The sequence below is a fragment of the Micropterus salmoides genome, unplaced genomic scaffold (assembly GCF_014851395.1).
Source record: "Micropterus salmoides isolate LMB-PRFRI ecotype aquatic unplaced genomic scaffold, ASM1485139v1 Ms_hic_scaffold_22, whole genome shotgun sequence".
NCBI lineage: Eukaryota > Metazoa > Chordata > Actinopteri > Centrarchiformes > Centrarchidae > Micropterus > Micropterus salmoides.
In genome coordinates this window covers 15,431,697-15,451,089 of record NW_024041373.1, presented here as the reverse complement: position 1 = coordinate 15,451,089, position 19,393 = coordinate 15,431,697, and the positions used below count along the sequence as shown (strand labels likewise).

At 40.2% G+C, this 19,393-nt stretch overlaps 2 protein-coding genes across 3 annotated transcripts in view; both read right to left on the bottom strand.

Annotated features, from left to right (window-relative positions):
* Positions 1-4,831, bottom strand: part of march8 (membrane-associated ring finger (C3HC4) 8) — a 73,653-nt gene extending 68,822 nt beyond the window's left edge. The window contains exons 1-2 of one of the 2 annotated variants that reach the window (XM_038736971.1): positions 4,687-4,796; positions 4,413-4,463 (exon numbers count right to left, since the gene is read on the bottom strand). The gene's annotated coding sequence lies outside the window, so the exon portion shown is untranslated. Of the gene's footprint in view, positions 1-4,412; positions 4,464-4,686 lie in introns of both variants that reach the window. The other variant, XM_038736972.1, reaches the window with a different exon arrangement.
* Positions 4,832-10,090: 5,259 nt separating this feature from the next.
* On the bottom strand, positions 10,091-19,393 carry LOC119917266 (AN1-type zinc finger protein 4-like; the record flags this gene model as incomplete). Its single annotated transcript, XM_038737487.1, is given in 5 exon segments — positions 10,091-11,153; positions 12,736-12,850; positions 16,440-16,494; positions 17,606-18,847; positions 19,328-19,393. Coding segments are annotated over 5 exon segments (1,614 nt in total), but the record flags the coding sequence as incomplete, so codon positions are not given.

The following is a 19,393-nucleotide window of genomic DNA, read 5'->3' as shown; positions in this document are numbered from 1 at the left end:
AAAAACATAATACAGATTCTTACATACATTGTGTAAGGGGTCAACTGAACACTTATGTGAGCTTTTAGACTGACCATCACCAAAATGCCAAATGAGGGAATAAATCTTAGAGGAATGTTGTTTGATCTCTCCTGTGGAGCAGCAGAGACGATGCCAAATCTATACTTAAGTTGTTCTGGAAGCCATTGATGATTTAACACCTTACTAAGAAACCTTGTGTTTTCCTTTAATATGTCATCCATCTGTAACATGACACTATTTCAATCCAGCTCCCTGAGTATCATTTTAAATATCTGGATCAAACACAAATCACTGTTTTTGCACAAATGTGTGTTGTGTCTAGCTACAGTAACACACAGTATTGTACTATTGTGGCTCCATCCCCACACCCTCTTCTTGATTCGTTGCTACGAGCAGACAGAAAACCTTGAGAGATCGTGAAAGCCCTAATGACATCATCAACCATAGCCCACTACCTGCAGCGATGCCATCCCACAGTCCGTTCAGCTGAGCCAGCACCTCTGCTCGGCTGATATATAGCAGCTGTCGAGCACTCCCCGTCTTCCATCCAGTACATTATAATTTCATTCCACCCGTGCACCCACACGCGCACGCACGCGCACACACACACACACACACGATGTGTAAGAAATATCAACTGTCCTGTTGTCCCATAACCAATGTTTGTTAACTACTGCCATTAGCTTTATCTTAAGCCTCCAGTGAGGATTAATTCACAGGTGTTTATGACATCATCCATAGGAGGAAGTCATTAGATTGGATCAATACTACAGACAAAGGCCAGCCACAAGGGGACACAGGAGCAGGTTAGGATTGAGCTGCATAGGGAGGCAAAGAGAAACGACACTGTATGATTCCTTTATTATGTTATTACATTACAGCCCAGCCAGACGCTGACACAGCAAGACTAGCAGGGGACGCATTCATACAATTATAGTCCAAATTCAGATAACAAGAGCAGTATGGGACAGCTGCACAGAGTCTACGAGGCCCTGGAAAGTTTGCGGTAGGACTGCAGCTGCCATATGGCGGTAATATTGTTAATATACTTTTAATTAGTTCAGCTGAAGATCAATTAAAAAAGTACAACTTGCTAAGCTGGAAGTCTAGTAAAGTGAGGGAATAACTGACACTATCACAACTTCTTTCCAGTCAGGCAGGAGTCCAGGAAAACCCACATCCTGAATAACACAAGCACTCCTGTAAAGGGGAAAGGATATGCACGAACACTGATTTCTGTTGGCTGGATCCATTTCCTGTCTCTATGCAGAATGCAATCAATATTATTTTACAGATTAACCACCAGAGTGAGGAGAAGGGGGTAAGCAGGTGGCATAGAGATGCAGTGTGAGTCAGAGAGTCACATCTGCAGGTGCCATTTGAAACAGGTTGAGATTAAAAATTAAGAATAAAAATATATCAGGGCTAAAGAAAAAAATGTGGGTGATTGAGTAGGGCCCAAATCACAAGTGGTGTGGTTGACTGGAACATGATCACATCCTCTAACAACACAAGAAAAGAGGAAGTGTATGCTGGAGAGAGACTGGAGAGGGTGAGAGAATTGATAATCTCCTTCTAATCAATTCATGTTTTAAAAAGCTATAGCTGCAACTAGTCAATGAATTGATGGACAGAAAATTAATCATAAAGAAAGCTGATAACTTATGTGATTAAGTTCATTTTTCAAGAAAAAATTTACATACAAACCAAATATTTACCAACTACAGCTTCTTACATGTGTTCTGTTTGTCATCCTCTATGATAGTAAATTTAATATCTTTGGATTTTGGACTGTTGGTTGGACAGGAACAAGATATTTAGGTACGTCAGCTCGGGCTCTGGGAAACTGATCGGCATTGCCTACAAAACAAAACTGTTGGGTTTAAAAAAAAATTGTCAACACAAATAAAAATCATCAAGAACAGCGGTCAGCTGTTGTACAGTTGGAACAAACTGATCAGCAAAAAACAAAGATGTGGATGACAGTAAGGGAACCAGAACTAAAAGTCTTTTTCTGAATTTTTTAAAAATGTTTTTGGATGTTGTTAAATTGAATTTGATTGAAACTGCTATAGAGTAGCACAATAGTGGCTGTCAAACCCATCTTCGGCTCCATATTGTAAAATACTGTGGGAGGCACATTTCACCATCACAACCAATTGTGTCAAACAATGACAGCAGTTAATTGGGAGAAAGCTACTATCAGAGCCCTCAGATACTTTTGATTGCATTCTTTCCACCCTCCAATTACTTTCCTCAGAACCCGTCTCTGAAGGCAGAAAGTATGAGTTAATTTGCAAGCACACAATGGCAGAGTCCATTAAGACTGCAGGCTCCTTTCGATCGCAGTTTTAGCAGCTTAACAGACACAGTCTCAGTCGCCCTCTTCCTCCTGTTTGGAATCAAAATCATGGCTTTTCTTTCTCATTTCTCCCTGTAGTCTGTCCTGTCAGGACAACTTGAGAGTCTGTTGACAGCTCTGGGATCTGGAATAGATGAGATTTCTCATTTTGGCAGGATGCTTGCTCCTTCATCGTCAGAGGGCACACGGTCATGAAGGAAGGTCAGGTCAGGGAGAGGAAAGTAGAAGGAGATGAGCAGACTGTCCTAAGTGTATGCTGTGGTAACATGAGAGAACTTTCTGCTGCAAATAAGTTGGTGCAATTGCACTCAATGCTTTTGGAGTCAAACCTTCGGGGGTAAAACACCTATATGTAGCGCCTTTTCTTCCCATTTTGACTGTAGACACCTAAATGTAAAATTCACTTGATATGGTTTCCTACTTCTTATGGTCCGCTGTGTACAATTCAACTAAAATATCTGTGCGCTCAACATGAAAACTCCAAAAAGCTGAAAGAGGCTCATGAATACAAGCCTGGCATCTCTTTTGCTTTTAATATTTTCTGCTATTGTAGATTAAAAGCATTACCAATTACTTCTATATCAAAGTCAAGATATTTCTTTTGTTCAACTCAAGTATGAAACCAAGATTAGAGCTCCAACTGCTTGCCTACAAAAAGGCCACAGTCCCGCCCTACTGTTCAAACACTCGCCTGCATCAAAAACTTAAGTGTTTGTGTAAAAGAAGGCAATCTGTATGCGGTAATCCCATGCGAGGAGGCAGGATTAGCTACACAGCAGCACAACAGAGAGAATAAGCATCGTGTTATCTGCATCTTACTGCATGCACACTCCACAGATACCAACAGGACAATGAGGCTTCTTATCGTAACAAGCCCTCAGTATTTCACAAACTGGCAAAGACATAACCAAAGGCTACAGTGATGTAACACACACAGACATGCACAGCTGGTTCCTGCCCTGACAGTCGCTGAACACCACACCAGAGACCGCGTCACCATAAAGATGGTATTTTAAGAAGCTGCCAAGACTTGTTACCTTGGAATGAACATAAGTAAACGGTTTGCCCCCCTACTGAAAAAGTAAATAACACAGCAGGCATCCACACAGTGGAAGTGAGAACAGAAAGCTGTACAGTACACAAGAGCGTTTTGCTACATCTTTAAAAAAAGACAAGCTGCAACTGCAATACACATGCATGGACTATGCAGCAGGTATCATAGCACACAGGCAGGACTGGAGAGTACGGTGGCCCAAACCCAGGAAAGTTGATACTGCAGCCAATGAGAAGACAGATTGTAATGTGAGAGCCACTCTAACAATTAACCGATTATTGGGTCTAATGGCAGAATAGGGTACTAACCATAGCTACTTATCAGGCAAAGCAACATTTTACAGTTTGACCCAGCTGTGGAATTGATGTGCTGTTGATGTCAGGCTGAAGATATGAAAATAGAGTCACTGTAGCCTGCAGTTAGGGCTATGCTCTGCTTGGCTGTATTATAGGTCAAAATATGGGAACATCCGGCCAGTAGTGTGCCTCAGACATAAAGTTTACAGTAAATTTAAACTACAGTAGCAAATGCTCTGTGAGACAAAGGAAGCTGCTGTCTGTAGTCCACCATGCACATTTGACCCATCAATATTGATCCAGTATGGTAAACTCAAAGGGAACAGACACTGCTATATTGTGACCCTTGATTTATCCATATAAAAACGCAAGTTAACAGCATCCTAGGCAGCAATGGTGGGAATAAACGCTCACATATCCAACAGCATAATGCTTAACCGTGTGGTCCCATCTTATTCCACCTGAAACTGAGCGTTACAAAGGCTAAGGCTTTATGGAGTCAACATTACGTCTCCTCTCGAGTCACAAAACACATGCTGAATGTCAGAACCCGAGCAATAAAATTATTTTCACAAACAGCAGGCTGACACGAACGCGTTGCTGCTTTTTTTTCTCTTTTTTTTTTTTTTTTTTTGCTGCAGAGCGCACCAGTCCCTGACATAAAACTGAATTTTCATACCTTAATCACAAGAGGCTACGGTGACCGTCGTCAGGGGCCGACTCTCGGCTTCTACAGCAGGCAATAAAAAAAAAAATTCAATTCTCACACATTCACATCCCAGAACAGTCCGTCCGTCTGTCCTACCGACAAACCGTCAGCTGCCTCCGGTTGAATTTAATAAAGCGAGAGGCGCAGAGGAGAAAGAGAAGCCTCAGTGTGGACAGACGCATAGCTGCATTGGACCAAATGTTGGTCCATTTTCCAACTAACACAAAAAATAGAAGACACTCACCGCTGTGTTTGGCACCGAATGACGACGTTTTGTTTATTTCATCGTCCCCGCTGAGCAGCTGTGTGTAGTGGTGCGTCACTGACTTCCGCGTTAAGATGGAGAGAAAAAGAATGCAAAGGGGAAATCAGGGATTTAAAGGACAGGCGGCGCACGCGGGCGCACTGGGGTTATTAAAGATAGGAGGATGAGGATAATGAGGAAGATGATGATGATAATGATGATGGCAGTAGTGGTGAAAAGTGGTCTAGGTAGCCAATAATTAAAACCCTACTTATTTATATTTATCTAATTAGACCTATATGTGTTTCTGTTTCACTTACGTGTTACCAACCCAACCTCCTCCAGCAGCAGCAGGCACCTAGTTTTCAGCTAAAAAGATATGATAAACCCACAATACACTACCTAGGCCTTCTTATTACCAAATTAGCTGGTGAACATAGTGGGCCTTAGTCAGATATTTTGTTCATAGCGACCAAAACTGAGCTAAAAGTTACTATTGGACTTAACTTACATTAGGTGGACAGAAAAACGACTTCTGATGTTGCCACATGTCCTGAAATCTATTTGGCAAGCAACTTGTTCCACTACCCCCAGTAGGTGGTCCAAATACATTTATGAAGCTTTAAAGATAAATTTCAGCATCTTAGGAAATTGTATTGATTTTCTGGGGGTGAGTTAAATAATAAATTTGTCCATTAAATGTGAAGAGACAGCCAGCAGCCAATTAGCTTAGCTTCAGCAGAAAGCCTGGTAACTAGCCTGCCTCTGTTCAAAGGTAACAAAATCCACCTACTAGCACCTTTAAAGCTCAGTAATTAGCATGCTGTATCCTGTTTTTTTCTCAAATTCATATAAAAACGAAGTGTGGAAATGACAATTCTCAATATTACAGGGAGTTATGTGTAGGAAGATCTCTTGACTCTGGAAATGGTAACACTTTACAATAAGGGGCACAAATTATTGAGCATTTACCTGGGAACAAATGAGGAACGAAGGAGAGACTAACTGCTACTGAACCATTAGTTATGCTAAGCTAACCAGTTGCTGGTTGTACCTTCAAGTTTAGCATAGTCACACAATAGTGGCATCGGTCTTCTCATCTAACTCTCTGCCAGAATGTGAATAAGCGTTTACCAAAATGTCAAACTATTCCCTTCAAAGATTATGATGTGACAATTATAAATATACTTTGTTTAATGATTTATTATTATAGATATTTGTTATTATAACATTAGATTTAATGGAAATTATATAATAGATTTGTTATTACCCTATAGAAAATTGTGTCCAGACAATAGCTCCTATCTGTTAAGACTATATTAATATATTCTGGTACAATGGTCATTAATTCAGATTATGAATGGCCTCCAGTGTACTCCATGACTATCTTACGTTGAGTGAATCACACCATGTACTGTAATGCCTCACTCAAAGTGCAGTATGTTATTATTACTTATTAAACGAGGGATCGTATCCCCTGTTGACTCAAGCCTCAGCTCTTATCTCTCTGTGAAACCTGTCATTGTGTTTGGGCTTATTACTGATGCACAGTCCGCCACACTGTCCTTGGGGTGGGACAACAGAGTCTCTGTGCTCAGTCTGGACAAAGTGGGCACCTCAGAAGTGAGTCTGACAAATTGTCATGCATGTGTCCCTGCGTCGGAGAGATACAGGCTGTCTTTCTGTGTGGCATGGAAGGATTAGGATGGAAAAACTGAAACACAGCTGTCATTTTGATACTAAAGCAGCCTTTTCACAACATTTACAGGACTTTAAACCCTGCCAGCCAAGCCTACAAACTGGAGAATTTCTCCTGAACAGATTAGGACACGGTGCGCGAGTTTAGGACCGGCTTGTTCCAATAAAGTGTACAATGTAATAATTCATAAAAAAGAAGAGGAAACAGGAAGAGATTGACAAACATTCAGAAGGGGAGTGGGTGGGCAGAGCTAAGATAGTTTGTTTTCACAATGTTAAGATTTTCTTGGTGTGACCTTCCTGCTTTCTTACTTGGTGTGGGGAACCTGTCAGACTAGTAGAGCTTGATTGTCTCATGTTTTGATCCCTCCAGCCCTGAGCACACATGACTCAGCAGAGTGAACTCTCTTAGTTCATGCAAGCAAGGCTATTCTTTAGAACAACACACAAGGTTGAGTGTTAATGGGCCATGTTTTGATTCCGGAAAAGGTGCAGATACCTATGGAATAAATACTAGAAATAAAATTAGAAGAACTTTGACGTATCATATTCAGGTGCATTAAAATGAGCAGATATCTGTCAAACGTCTGTGTACTCTGTTTGTCACATTCCTATGGGTTAGTTTCAACTTGTGACCACTGTTCCTCATTATGCCAGCATGTGCTAACATCAGTTTTGGAGATTGTTTTTTTTCAATCATAAAACAGTCTAGTGGTTAATAATGACTGAAGATGCTCATTACAGCACTACACATGTTAGTCTGTACATTGGGGATTATTATAACTATATAACTAAATTAAATATTTATGGGTTTTAGAGGTAAAAATCACACAAATCCAACTCTAACATTTCCTGGTACATTGCACAGTTCAACTGCCCTAATGGATTACTATTAAATCGGTAATCTGTAACCTGCAATGTATGTCCTTTCCAATCCTGTACAGATTTTTTACTGAATATGTCCACTGCCACCCTCGCTGTGCTGGAGTTCTTCTAAAAGCCGTGTTTAAAAAAAGAAGGAGAAAAATAAGCATTGTTTTTTGCTCTGTTCAGACTATACACTTGCAGCACTTGGCAGAGTTGCAAGAGGCAAGTGGAACAATCCTGAAACAGAAAATAGGCATTTGGTTTGTTATGTTTGTGTGACACACTGCACAGAAACAGTGGAAGACTGTTCCACTGAAGAAGCAGCTGAAGGAAACCAATTCTATATCTGTAAATATATCCCAAAAGGTACACTATGTGATGAGAATGAAACAAATCCACTCTTGAAAAAGTGGAAAAAAAGATTTGGTAACGTTATTGCACTTTAATAAAGTTAGTAACTCAACTTTAGTGCTTAATATGACTCAAGTTCCAAAAACACTGGATCCTTCACTCCCAGACTTTTAAATACCCACATCTTTCAAACTCCACGTCCCAGTTTGTAACAAAGGCTTTGTTAATAACGTGTAGTCTCCGAGACCAAGCCGAGATACCCGAGTGATGTCACTTCACTTGGAGCAGTTGATAATAAGCTCCTCCAGAGCCGCAGAAAACTTTGTGCAACTGTTGTCACAGGCTGACCTGGACAATTTTCAGGGGTGACTTGTGTTCACTTTCTGGTGGCACAGAAATGTGTGACTTCAGTGTTTTTCTGCATGGTGCAGCATTGTAGGCCATAGTAGTCCCTATTTCTGCTCACCCGCTGTCAGTCACTAACTCAGGCAACAGCAGTGAGCACAAAGTTCACCATTAGGAATCATACCTAATGGGTTTTTCTATGCAACAGTCAATTTATAAAACAATCTCTGATACTGTTTGAACAATTTGGGTTCATTATCTAAAATATCCTTAAAAGAAAATTATTCACAGCCATGCCTGACATCAATCAGCATGCTAACATGCTCACAAAAAAAATGCGATGTTCAGCAGGTATAATATTGATCATGTTCAGCTTCCTAGTTTAGCTGCTTAGCATGCTAACATTTGAGAATTAGCACTAAACAGAAGGTGCAGCTGAGGCTGATGAGGGCATTTGTTTTTTTTGCAGATATTTAGTCATAAAGTATTGAACACACTGAACTGAATGGCGTTTGTGTGTGATGGCCAGTGGAGTGGCAAGGTTTTTGTCTATGCTGGCCATGGTCATCGAGTACTTTGAAATATTATGTTCATTTTTAAAAAAGGATTTTTCATTTATTGCACTGACCACTTTCTGTAGGCTGCATGACAAATTCTTTCAAACAGAACAGAAACTTTGCATAATAAACATGGTACTTCCTGCTGCTGCACTGAGGCGTTTGAAATGAAAACCCTGTGATATATTTTTCTAAAAATTCATCTGGAGATGCCTGTTAACGCCATCCTTTTGAAAATGATGTCCCTCTCCACGTTGAGGTGCATCTATCTGAGGAGAAAGACAGAGTTGTTTTTCAGGAGTATATGCTGCACAGCCCAATTATTTTGGATCAAAGCCAGACAACATGAAGGACGAAAGTGAGGATAAAAACACTGAGACGTGATTCAGGTCAGAGTTTGTCTGTTGCATAGGCGCAGCGTCCAAAGTTAAAGCAAAGTGAATAATGAGCGGCGCCCCCACTTTTCATTTGAACCTTTCTACTCAGTGACAGGAGGTGGTGATGGATAAGACACATGCCTTTGGTGTGAGAGACTTGGGTTCTATTCCCACTGTCACCCACCACCATTGTGTCCCTGAGCAAGACCCTTAACACACTGTTGTAAATTCGCTTCGGATTAAAGCATCAGATAAATGTAATGAATTACCAGCAAAGAAAGACAACATTTTGATGATTTTTGATTACACAAAGTGCTCTAATATTTACTGATTGCAACACTATCTACTTTCATCTCTCCAGGATTAGTCTGTATTTTGCATGTGTGGATATAAACAAGCTACAGTTTTGAAGTGCTCTCTCTGACAAATAATTAATATGCCAACATTGCATTTGAAAATATGAACCATTGGCAGAAGGCCCAGTGGGATCAATCCATCTGTGGACAGTCCTATCAGAACCAGACCTCAAAGATTTGACCATTTGGTGAATCTGAATATTGGCCTTTGTGTTGTATATAAAAGATAACATAGCTTTTTTGTTTACCATAAGTTACAGCCAACATTTGCGGTTAGTCATTAACACACAAACTCACTCCTAGAGAAAATTACCAGTTCACACACAGACACTTGTGTTCTTAGTCAGAGATGTTTTTTTTTAAAACAAGGGTGTTAATGTGTTGTAGCACTTATCTTATAACACACAACCTACTGAGTGACAGAAATTAGCAGATAGTAGCCCAGTAAGAAGATCACAAGTTTATCCTGAAACGGTGACACCGAGAACTAACAACTGCATTTGTCCGAACTTTGGCCAGAATTTGGAGAGAGAGAGAGAGAGAGAGAGAGAGTGTGAGTGTGAGTGTGGGGCGGTTTAGAAAAAATGGTTAAAAAAAAATTGTTGCTAAGAAACTAGCTGTGGGTCAGAGTCAGGAGGAGATGGTACTGTGGCAAGAATGAGTCAGTGATACCAAACAAACGGTTTCTCATTTACCTCAAAGCAAGAACTATTAAGGGGAAAGCTCAGGAAAGGTCAAACATACAATGTGCAGATAATGAGGAACTGCAACAGCAAGACTGCAAAGAAATGAGAGGAAATTATAGCAGCACTATCTGTAAATACAATCCATTGGAAATATAATTAGACAGGTGTTGGATCGTACAGAAAGAAACTTTATTAGATTAAACCCCTGTAGATACTATTACAGCATTTAAAGTTTTTGCAACAGCTGAGCAATAAAAAAAATGACTTAGAAAAGATTTTTTTATGGCAACCACCTTACTTAGACACATCATAAATACCATAAACACCCCACCATCCTAATACAGTTTATTTTATAGGATTACAGATTACAACTGACATTCACACCTACACACGTTGCATACTTCAAAACCAACCTTGAATTTAAATAAGTAGTATTCATTAATAAATATGAATTATTTCATCAATAAGTGGGTGTATTGTTCTCTTAAGACAGATTTCATTAGTGATGTAGTTATGCATGTGCCCTTGTAAGAAAGACGTTTAGGTAGAATATAAAAATCTGGATGACGACAACAAACACTTCATAAGACAAACACAGAAATTTAAGTTTCCTTCCCCCTCAACAATATGGAATGTCAAATTTATAAATATGATAGTTCTAAAGTGCATCTGTCAAAGACTTGTCGCATGAAAAGTCATCAGGGGTCTTGTTTTAAAAAACGAAAAGGCTGACAAAACTAAAATTAGATATGTCTGAACGTGCAACAGATATATTTAGCAAAAACTACCTACATACATGCACAGGTTTTTTTTGTTTGTTTTAGGCAATGGGAAAAGAACAAGGTAACAGATAAAAACGATAAAAACATCTTCACTTTGTCAAGTGGTGATAAGTAGTTCTGTGCCATTTCAGTCCACTCTTGTTTGTTCACACTTGGCTTTACAGAATATTTTATTTAAATTTGAAGCAAACTTGGCTGATAAAAAAAGCACACAGTGGTGAATAAGTTCCTTCCATCTGCAGAATCTCTTTCATTCAGTCACTTTAACCTGTTATTCAGGTCATCCCTTAAGAGAGGTGAGGGTTTTCAGGGCTAGATCTTAGGCAGCTTGGGAGCACTGATAAGAGGGTTGGTCTCCTGCAGAAATCGCCGACCAGCACTCTTGTAGTCATAAGTGCAGTCATGCGTCTCTGCGTAGCGGTGGGTGGCACAGAAGTTATGACCACACCTGAAAGATTTAAATAAACAGATATGTTGTTGTGTATCCAAAAAAAAGAATCCATACAGACAAACAAAAAAACAGATCTGGTAATACTACTTTATAGTAACAGTCAGCAAATAAAAACCAAGAATTCTTTTCATCCATCAGCAAAAATTACCTGCTAATCATCTGGCTATTCTGCTGAGTATGAATGCAGAGTCACATTATTCCCTTCTTATTTTAATTCCCCCCCCCGCCCCAAGTGTTCTCAGACTGAAAGCCTCCTTTAGGTGCTTTAATCTTTGTATTTGTATAAGTCCATTAGTAAAAGGAGCAAGGTCTTATTTCATGTGTGAACAATAACAGAGTTAATTATCAAAGGAAGAACAGAGACTTTAGCTCACTGATTGATTTGCAGCCTTTAATTGTGCAAATGGACTAATGTTTCGACATTACAGAGTCTTCAGAGTGACAACGGAAATGAGGCACACTGCATATATAATCAAACCAGGAGGTGTACAGTTGTCATTGGATAATTGGTTGAATAGCATTTCATGTCCATGTTCATTTATTGGAAATTGAATCCCTGAGTGGGAGTTGCCACAGTCAGTGACCAAGTGCCACCCTCCCACACCACAGAGACAAAACAACACAGACACATCTTGGAGTTAGAGATAAAAATGACAATACAAGTGCTGCATCCATTGCGTACAACAAATTAGAGTAAATATGACAAATTCAGTTCTTCATTTATGCCACTGTGTTAAGATTGTGAACCCAATATGCCTCTCTGAGTTGATACAAGTCTCCACCTCTAGGAGAGGGTGACATTTTTTCTATTCCCCAGGACTTCAATGATGCTGCAGAGCCATGGTTAACCTGTGCATAATAATGTATTCCATTTTTGGCAACTCCCACTCTGGGATTCATTATCCAATAGAATCATGTTCAACCAATTATCCAATGACAAGTGTACACCTGTTCTAGGTTGCCTACATATGTTGTTTGCTTCAAGTTTTTGTCCATTCTGACTCTGATGAAGACACAGTGGCGTCCAAAAGGTAGTCTGTTTGCACAATTAAAGGCTGAAAATCAAATCAGTGAGCTCCAGTCTCTGTTTTTCCTTTGGAAGGGTGCTGTCCTCAAGCTGAGAAGCACCTGATTCAGCTGTATACTGCTGGGAGATGCAGAGAACCCTGTAATTTAATCAGAGAAGTTTACCATTTGACTAAACTGGTATCAGACAGTCTTTTGAACACAGTTGGGAGCTCCACTTCAAGTGGCTGGTTTTAAGAGATTAGAGTTACATACGGTTGCATCAGATTTAGTGTCTGTGTCCTGGACAAGGCCTGAGAGAGGGAAGTGATTCAGATGGATGTCGCAGGGTGAAACTTTGATGATGTTAAAAATGTGTGGCAGAACAAGCAGTGAACAGAGACGTGTTTTCATGGGAGAGATGGCTGAGACAAAATGATGAACTAGGAGAAGACTACTTTCTACTAAAAGCTTCGCTTCAAGGACAAGAATGACAAATAGGGAGAGATTTGGTTTTGAGTCAGACAGCGAGTGAGTGAGTGAGTGCAGGTGGAGATGCTGCAGGCACTTGTACCTGCACTCGTAACTGGTAGCCAGGCCAGTCTTTTTGCCACAAAGGAAGCAGTGTTTTGAGCTCTTCTTGCCGCATGTGGGAGCCTTGACTGGAGGTAGGTGGTATGCTGAAGTGCCTGAGAGTAGAGGAAACATTTTTATTGACTTTACAGGAGCAAGTGTGGAATAACTGATTGTGTAGTGAAAAGGTTTGCGTCAGTGTCAGGGATTAATTTACACACAGTCCAATCCTTTACTTTCTTTCACTTTTGTGTCTTAATCAATATCAATGAATTTGATTTATTATGCAAATATGCATTTAGAAATATGCCAATGTCCATCATCCAGATTTTAGCAAATTCCACGATATCCTGTGATTTACAGTTAATTCCATTATCATCAAATTCTGCTATTCCATCTGTGTTTTCTGCATCTCGGAAATAATAGAGCCCAATGTAAATTACACCGGTTCAAGTGTTCCTGGTGTCTGCACAACGCGTAACAAGAGCTTTTACAACCATTTCTATTCTTAAACAAAGCTCTTTGCTTTAATTTGTGCTTGTTTAACATTTTACAGGCTTCAAATTTGCTCAAGTTAGAACCATCACAGGAATCATGAAGCCATAAGGTTACATCAACACAGAATTACGTAAAAGGAGGAAAAGCGCTCTTATTTCCATTTGGTACTTTCAGGCATGTTGTACTTTTGACCAAACCACAGCAGTGATGTCAAAGCAGTCGGTTACACCAGCTGTCAAAGGCAAAAAGACCAGCTAGAAATCACAAACTAGTGTGTGGCCAGAAATGCAGTAGGCTTTTAAATGTTGCTGCACATTTCCCAAAATAAAAGTGTCAATCTTTAGCATTCTACTTTGTTCTGTCCAAGTCTCTATTTTATTCCCATTGCCCACAGGCAGTGTGTTTTCATATAATTTATTATGTCAGCTTAATGTCACTGGAAAACACTTCCAGAAATAAAAACAGTGTTCAAACTGTCACATTCACGTATTTTTATCTACATTTTTTTTGTCAGTCCTGACTATTAATTTCAAGCTTGCTTTATGATATAGTGTGCATTTTATGTTTCATTTGTAATGTAAATGTTCTTGTATAGCGCCTTTCTAGTTTCAACATTCAGTCATACACATTCACTGAGCCTAAGTGCTCAAAAGGAAACTAACATTCACACTCACTGGCGGAACAGCCGCCAGGGCAATTCAGGGTTCAGTATCTTGCATGGTTCGACACGCAACCAGGGGGAGCCGGGGATTGAACCGCCGATTAACGGCCAACCCGCTCTACCTCCTGAGCCACAGCCGCCCTGTGACATTGCTATTCTTGAAATGGTAATTTTTGAAAATGTGTCAGAAAATAAACAGTTCTTTCCTAAGGCAGGGAACACCTTTTTATGTCAGCTTGTACCCGTGATAATCGTGTCTGTGGATGCATGCAGCTAGGTTTGGGAGATGTGGAGATACGAGAACATACAGATAAAAAAACAGCTCTGTGATGAAGCTACAGGAAGCTCGTCGTCAAGCATTTGGGCATGGGATATCTTTGTTTTGTTGACTTGAAGCTGCTACCATACAAACATACACTGGGTTCAAATTTATTCAGACCCAAGCACATTTTCCACCTTCTCCTGTGTAATCAACCTCACTTGAATTTGATTACATTTAACCAAGGGTTGTCCCAATCAAGTTCTCTTTGCTCCCAATCCTAATCTGACTCATTTAATACAGGGAAATGATCATTTAGGATCTCATATGCACATTTTCTGCTCACACAAAAAGCACTACAGAGACATGGTGCATCGAGAGACAAAAGGTGCCTTTTTGGTAACTTGAAGTATCTCAGCTTGTTTCACTTGCTGTCAGTGTGGACATCACTATTGTAACTGCTGACTGTTTTGTTTGTGTTGCTCCGCAGTTCATTTACTGATGGCAGCAGAAAAGGTCCCAGTGTTTTTAAAATGAAGCACAATGGGTTTCTATAAACAACGAATCTGCTTCACAGACCAATTAAGATGTGGTTTATTTTACAGGTCTGTACTTTCCTAATAACTGGAAAGAACTATAAGGTAGTAATAATTATAGGGAAAATATGTTTTCCTTGAATCCATTTAAACCCAAGAAAATATTAATTTGTCATTTTTTTCACTAATGGAAAATTTATCCAACTGAACCATCTCGATTTTTCCTGTAATTGGTACCACATTACATAGTTGCTTCCAGGAAACCTCTGGGAAATTATAAGAAAATCAGGGACACAAAGGGGAAATGAAGCTTAGTTACCAAGATATGTACTGGTTGGTTTAGATGTAGAACCCATTTTTAGCAACACAAAAAGCCTCATTTACATAATGTTGTGCATTCAGATTGAGCTTAGATGCATCACCTGACTTTTGCATATCCTAGAGAACTTACTAACACCATTTATAAAACTGCACTCAAACATTCATAGTACGAGGGAGAAGACAAAAACGGAACTCTGAAAATGCTGAATGCTAATATTTCCACTGCTTACAACACATCCCTACAGTACATGCAATGAGGATGTTTCTAATCAAACTGAAGTGAAATATGTCCTACTTGAGTAAACCATAATGAATAATGACGAATATGGACAGAACCTCGAGAGCACAAGCAATCTCACAGTGGAGCAATGACTCACTTTTCAGCACGACAACAATAACACAGTGGATTTAAGTCCACTGTCCTTGAGTGGCCCCTTCAGTGTCCAGACCTGAAGGCCAGTGAAAATATATATTTAGTTTTCCAAGAAAAACTTATATTCTGAGAGCGCCTGAGGGAATCAACGTGGAGGAATGAAAGAATCTGCCGAAGTGTATGTGTGTGAAGCTGGTGAAGACAAACCAAAAAGACCAAACCTTGTAATTTCTGCCAAGGGTGTGCCTAAATCATTCTGAATAAAATACTATGTAAATTAGAAATTTTAGGCTTCATTTTAATAAAACAGGCCCTATGAGTTCAATCAGGAATTAAAAATAAAAGCTTGAAGAGTAAATTACACTCATGGAGATGTGAACACCAGAGTCAGCATACTTAGTGGCTCTGATAGATTGAATTTATTTTAGAAGCCCACTCAATTACGTTTAGACCAAACCAAAAGATTTTTGTATATATTATGTATGCCTTTCCAATTTTGTGTGGAATTGCAGTTGAAAGTAAAGACTAACTGAGAAGTCATTCATGTGCAGTAGTTAGTTGGTTTGATGTTTGCAATCGACCACTAATAAATTCTCAGCCTGTGGAAGACCCTCATACTGATAAACTCAATTCTAGTAATAGGGGAAATGGTGAGTACCTGGACTGCTTGGTGTATTGATCCATGCATATTATCCATACTGTCTGAAGAGCCTAAGCATATCAGTGGCTGACATAAATAAGTGAGTGTTTTTAAGTGTAGACCTGGTGCCTTGTGTTGTGTGTGCTGCCTCTGCAGTTATGGCAATGATGAATATTTAGAACTGCTGCAGTGCTTACATACAACATGCAAAAGACGGCTTTCACATAACATCCTCCTCTCTGTATGTGACTGCAGCTTTCAAGGGCTGTGTCTTAGTTCAGAACAGTTCGGCTAATGTGTGTGCACTCTGATGCGCCCAACACCACTTTGAAAATACAAGAGGTGGCTATAAATGCAACAATTTCTTTATATGCTAGGACTTTGAGAACATAAAATGTGTTTGCATGTCTCCCTTACCTATTCTCCCGAATGAAGTCATGACTCCCCCAGCTGACGCAAGACTGTTAGTGGCCTGTGAAAACAACAGCAATGTGAAATATTTGTAGAGCAAATACAGGAGTATAGCAGTGCTTTTTCTTGGTAAAAATATGAATTTTAAAAATATATATGTTGTGCTTGAAAAGAGTAATCACCATTAGTGGCGAAGAAATAAAAGGTATGTTCAGTACATCTTCACAAGAATGAACAGTGAGGTGTTTTAAGTGTACGCAGCAGGACAAACTATCACTTCGAAGGGACAACTGAGAACTGATATGGATTTGAGGACTCGATATTCCTAACAAAAAGGGGAGATAATCACAAGTTGGACTCAAAGATAATTTTGATTTCTAATATTTCAGCTGTTTTCCATCAACCATGACTAATATTTGCATTTCTCCTTATTAAAAACTTACTTAGAGGAATTGAATTTTGTTTGTGATGTTTATGCTTCAAATATTATGATTCACAAACTTCACACTGTAATAATTTAACATTACATTTAGTATAACTCACCGTGTCACAAGGATAAATGCCCGATGAAGTTCAACTACTACATTTTAACAAAATATTTCAACAGAAGCAGTGCCTGGGTGTTTTCTTAATAAATCATTACATTGTGTGCTTTGCTCTAGGGCTGGGAGATACCATTATCATCCATCTCAAAACAACTTAAAACTCATAATATCATAACTTACAATTCTTATCTCTAAATGACCGTTGATCGTTGGATGCTAGTAAAAATTTGTCACAGCATGAAATCTCAAACTTGACAAAACAATGTATGCAGTTTTTTAAATCTGATTCTGGTCTACTAGAAAAAAAAATGTTCAGTGTGATTAACCTGACTGAGAGCTTACCATGCAATTTTGAACAATTCAGTTTATGTCATATCAAGATAATGCTGTGACAATTACAGCAAAAAAGAATTTCACATCACCCACCTCTACTCTTAAGACTGCTGTCTTTGTGTGTCAGGATGAGCACAGACTTAAGTTCACTTTTACACAAAGCAATTTACAGAATACATTGTTCAAAGACCCACATAAATACTTCAACACACTTTGATTCTTTGAGGAGCAAAACACAAATCGAGCACTAAAATCCCAGAAATCCAGCAAACATCAAAACCTATCTTTGCTCACCATGTAAGAGGCTGTTGCTCGGTGCAACGGTGACATTTGTCTTATAAGATCATCCTGAAGGAGCCTGTTAGCTGGGATGGATGGCAGCCTGGAGCTAAGGCTGCCCTGTCCTGAGTCAGTGGCAGGGGGCAATGCCAGTGCAAGTCCCAGACTCTCTCCAAGGCTTTCTTTGCTGTTGCTACTGTCCAGGGCCCTTGTAGAGAGAGAACCCAGGAGTTCAGAGTTGTTCAGGGACCCCAGTGGCTCTTTACAGGCTTGGTTGGCCATCTTCGTGATGCCTCTTGCTTCCCTCTTAGAGATAACCTCTGGCCTCTTGCCAGGTGACTCAACTTTAACACCACGAAAGCGTGTCGGATGAGACCATGAGCTGGTGGAGGGGTGAGGGGATGTTTTGCCTGGCTTCACTTGTGCTGAGGATTTTGCTCGAAAGTCGGGCTGTAAACAGGAAAGAGTGGAATCAAAAGGTTGAGGTGGCGGTCTGGTAGAAGTGGATGGTGAAGTGGAGGTGGGCAATGGAGAGGGAGGGCTGATATGAAATGATGTGCCAAGCTGTGTCCTATCAGCTCTGCTAGTGAGTGTATCACTTGTCCCAAGTGTCCAGGTACTGAGTGGGGAAGGGGAGAGCGGCAGCTGGTGCTGAGCCCCAACCTCTAGGGACAGACGGCCTCCGTCTGGCTGGGTAGACACATCCAGGCTCAGAGGGTCTGACAGTTCCCCAAATGGAGCTCCAGGTTGTGTTGGCATCACCAACCCAGCAGCTTCCTCTAACAAACCCAGCCTGACTGCCTCGCCTGCAGGCTCAGCTGGATCAAAAGTGGCTTCAGGTGGTCCCCTGATAAACAGTGGAGGGAGCTGGGGGTACACACAGTCCCTCATCAACCTGGTGCTGCCAATGTCCAACCGTGACACTTTGGGAGGGGGCCGGATCTTTGCAAATTGTGGGCATGTCTCCCATGCCTCCTCCTCCTGAAGCATATAACAAGAAGGCGAGGAGAAAGGGGGAGGGGGTCTTCTGGGGATGGACAAGTGGGTAGAGGTTGCAGCAGAAGAGGGCGGGAAGGGGTCTACGGATTTATTGTCTGCGATTGGAGGTAGTTGTGCATTTGACTGCCGAGGCTGGTTGAGCTGGGGGAGCGTACGAAAGAGCCGATGGTGAGGTCGGGCGCTGAAAGGTCCTAGAAAGCCACCGCAGGGGTGTGGGCTGACAGGGGGCCTTGGTTTAACCTTCACCGACTTCTTCGGCTGGAGGACGGAGACATGAACAATGACAGTCAGATTACACCACAGTAAACCTACTGTACATTTTCAGTAATCCCCCCCCAAATAACTAAATCATAGTCATAATCATTAGTTATGAGCAAAAAACACATTAGATTCATTACAGTTTAATGTAATGAAAAGCACCATCCTATTATGAACATACAAAAATGAGTGTTTGGTGCAGTACATCTGCATTGTGTAAAATGGTTGCGGGTTACCATTTTTAGTCTGACTATGATAAGTTGGATTCTATGTGATGACAATATTAAACATAATTTGGTTTCATTATTTTACTGGTAAAAACAAAAAAAATAAATTGCTTAAGGAATATAGGGCACAATGCATGTTTTAATAGCATGTCTACATTTTCTTTTTAATGGTTTGAAAAGAAATTTAGTTCACATTTGCATTCTGACAAAAAAAAAAAAAAAAAAGGTTTCCATGATCCCAGTAGCTTCCAACCTTCTTGTTCAGGTTCATGTCCTCCATCTTGGCTTTGAGTAGCTTCATTTTGTTCATGGTGACTGA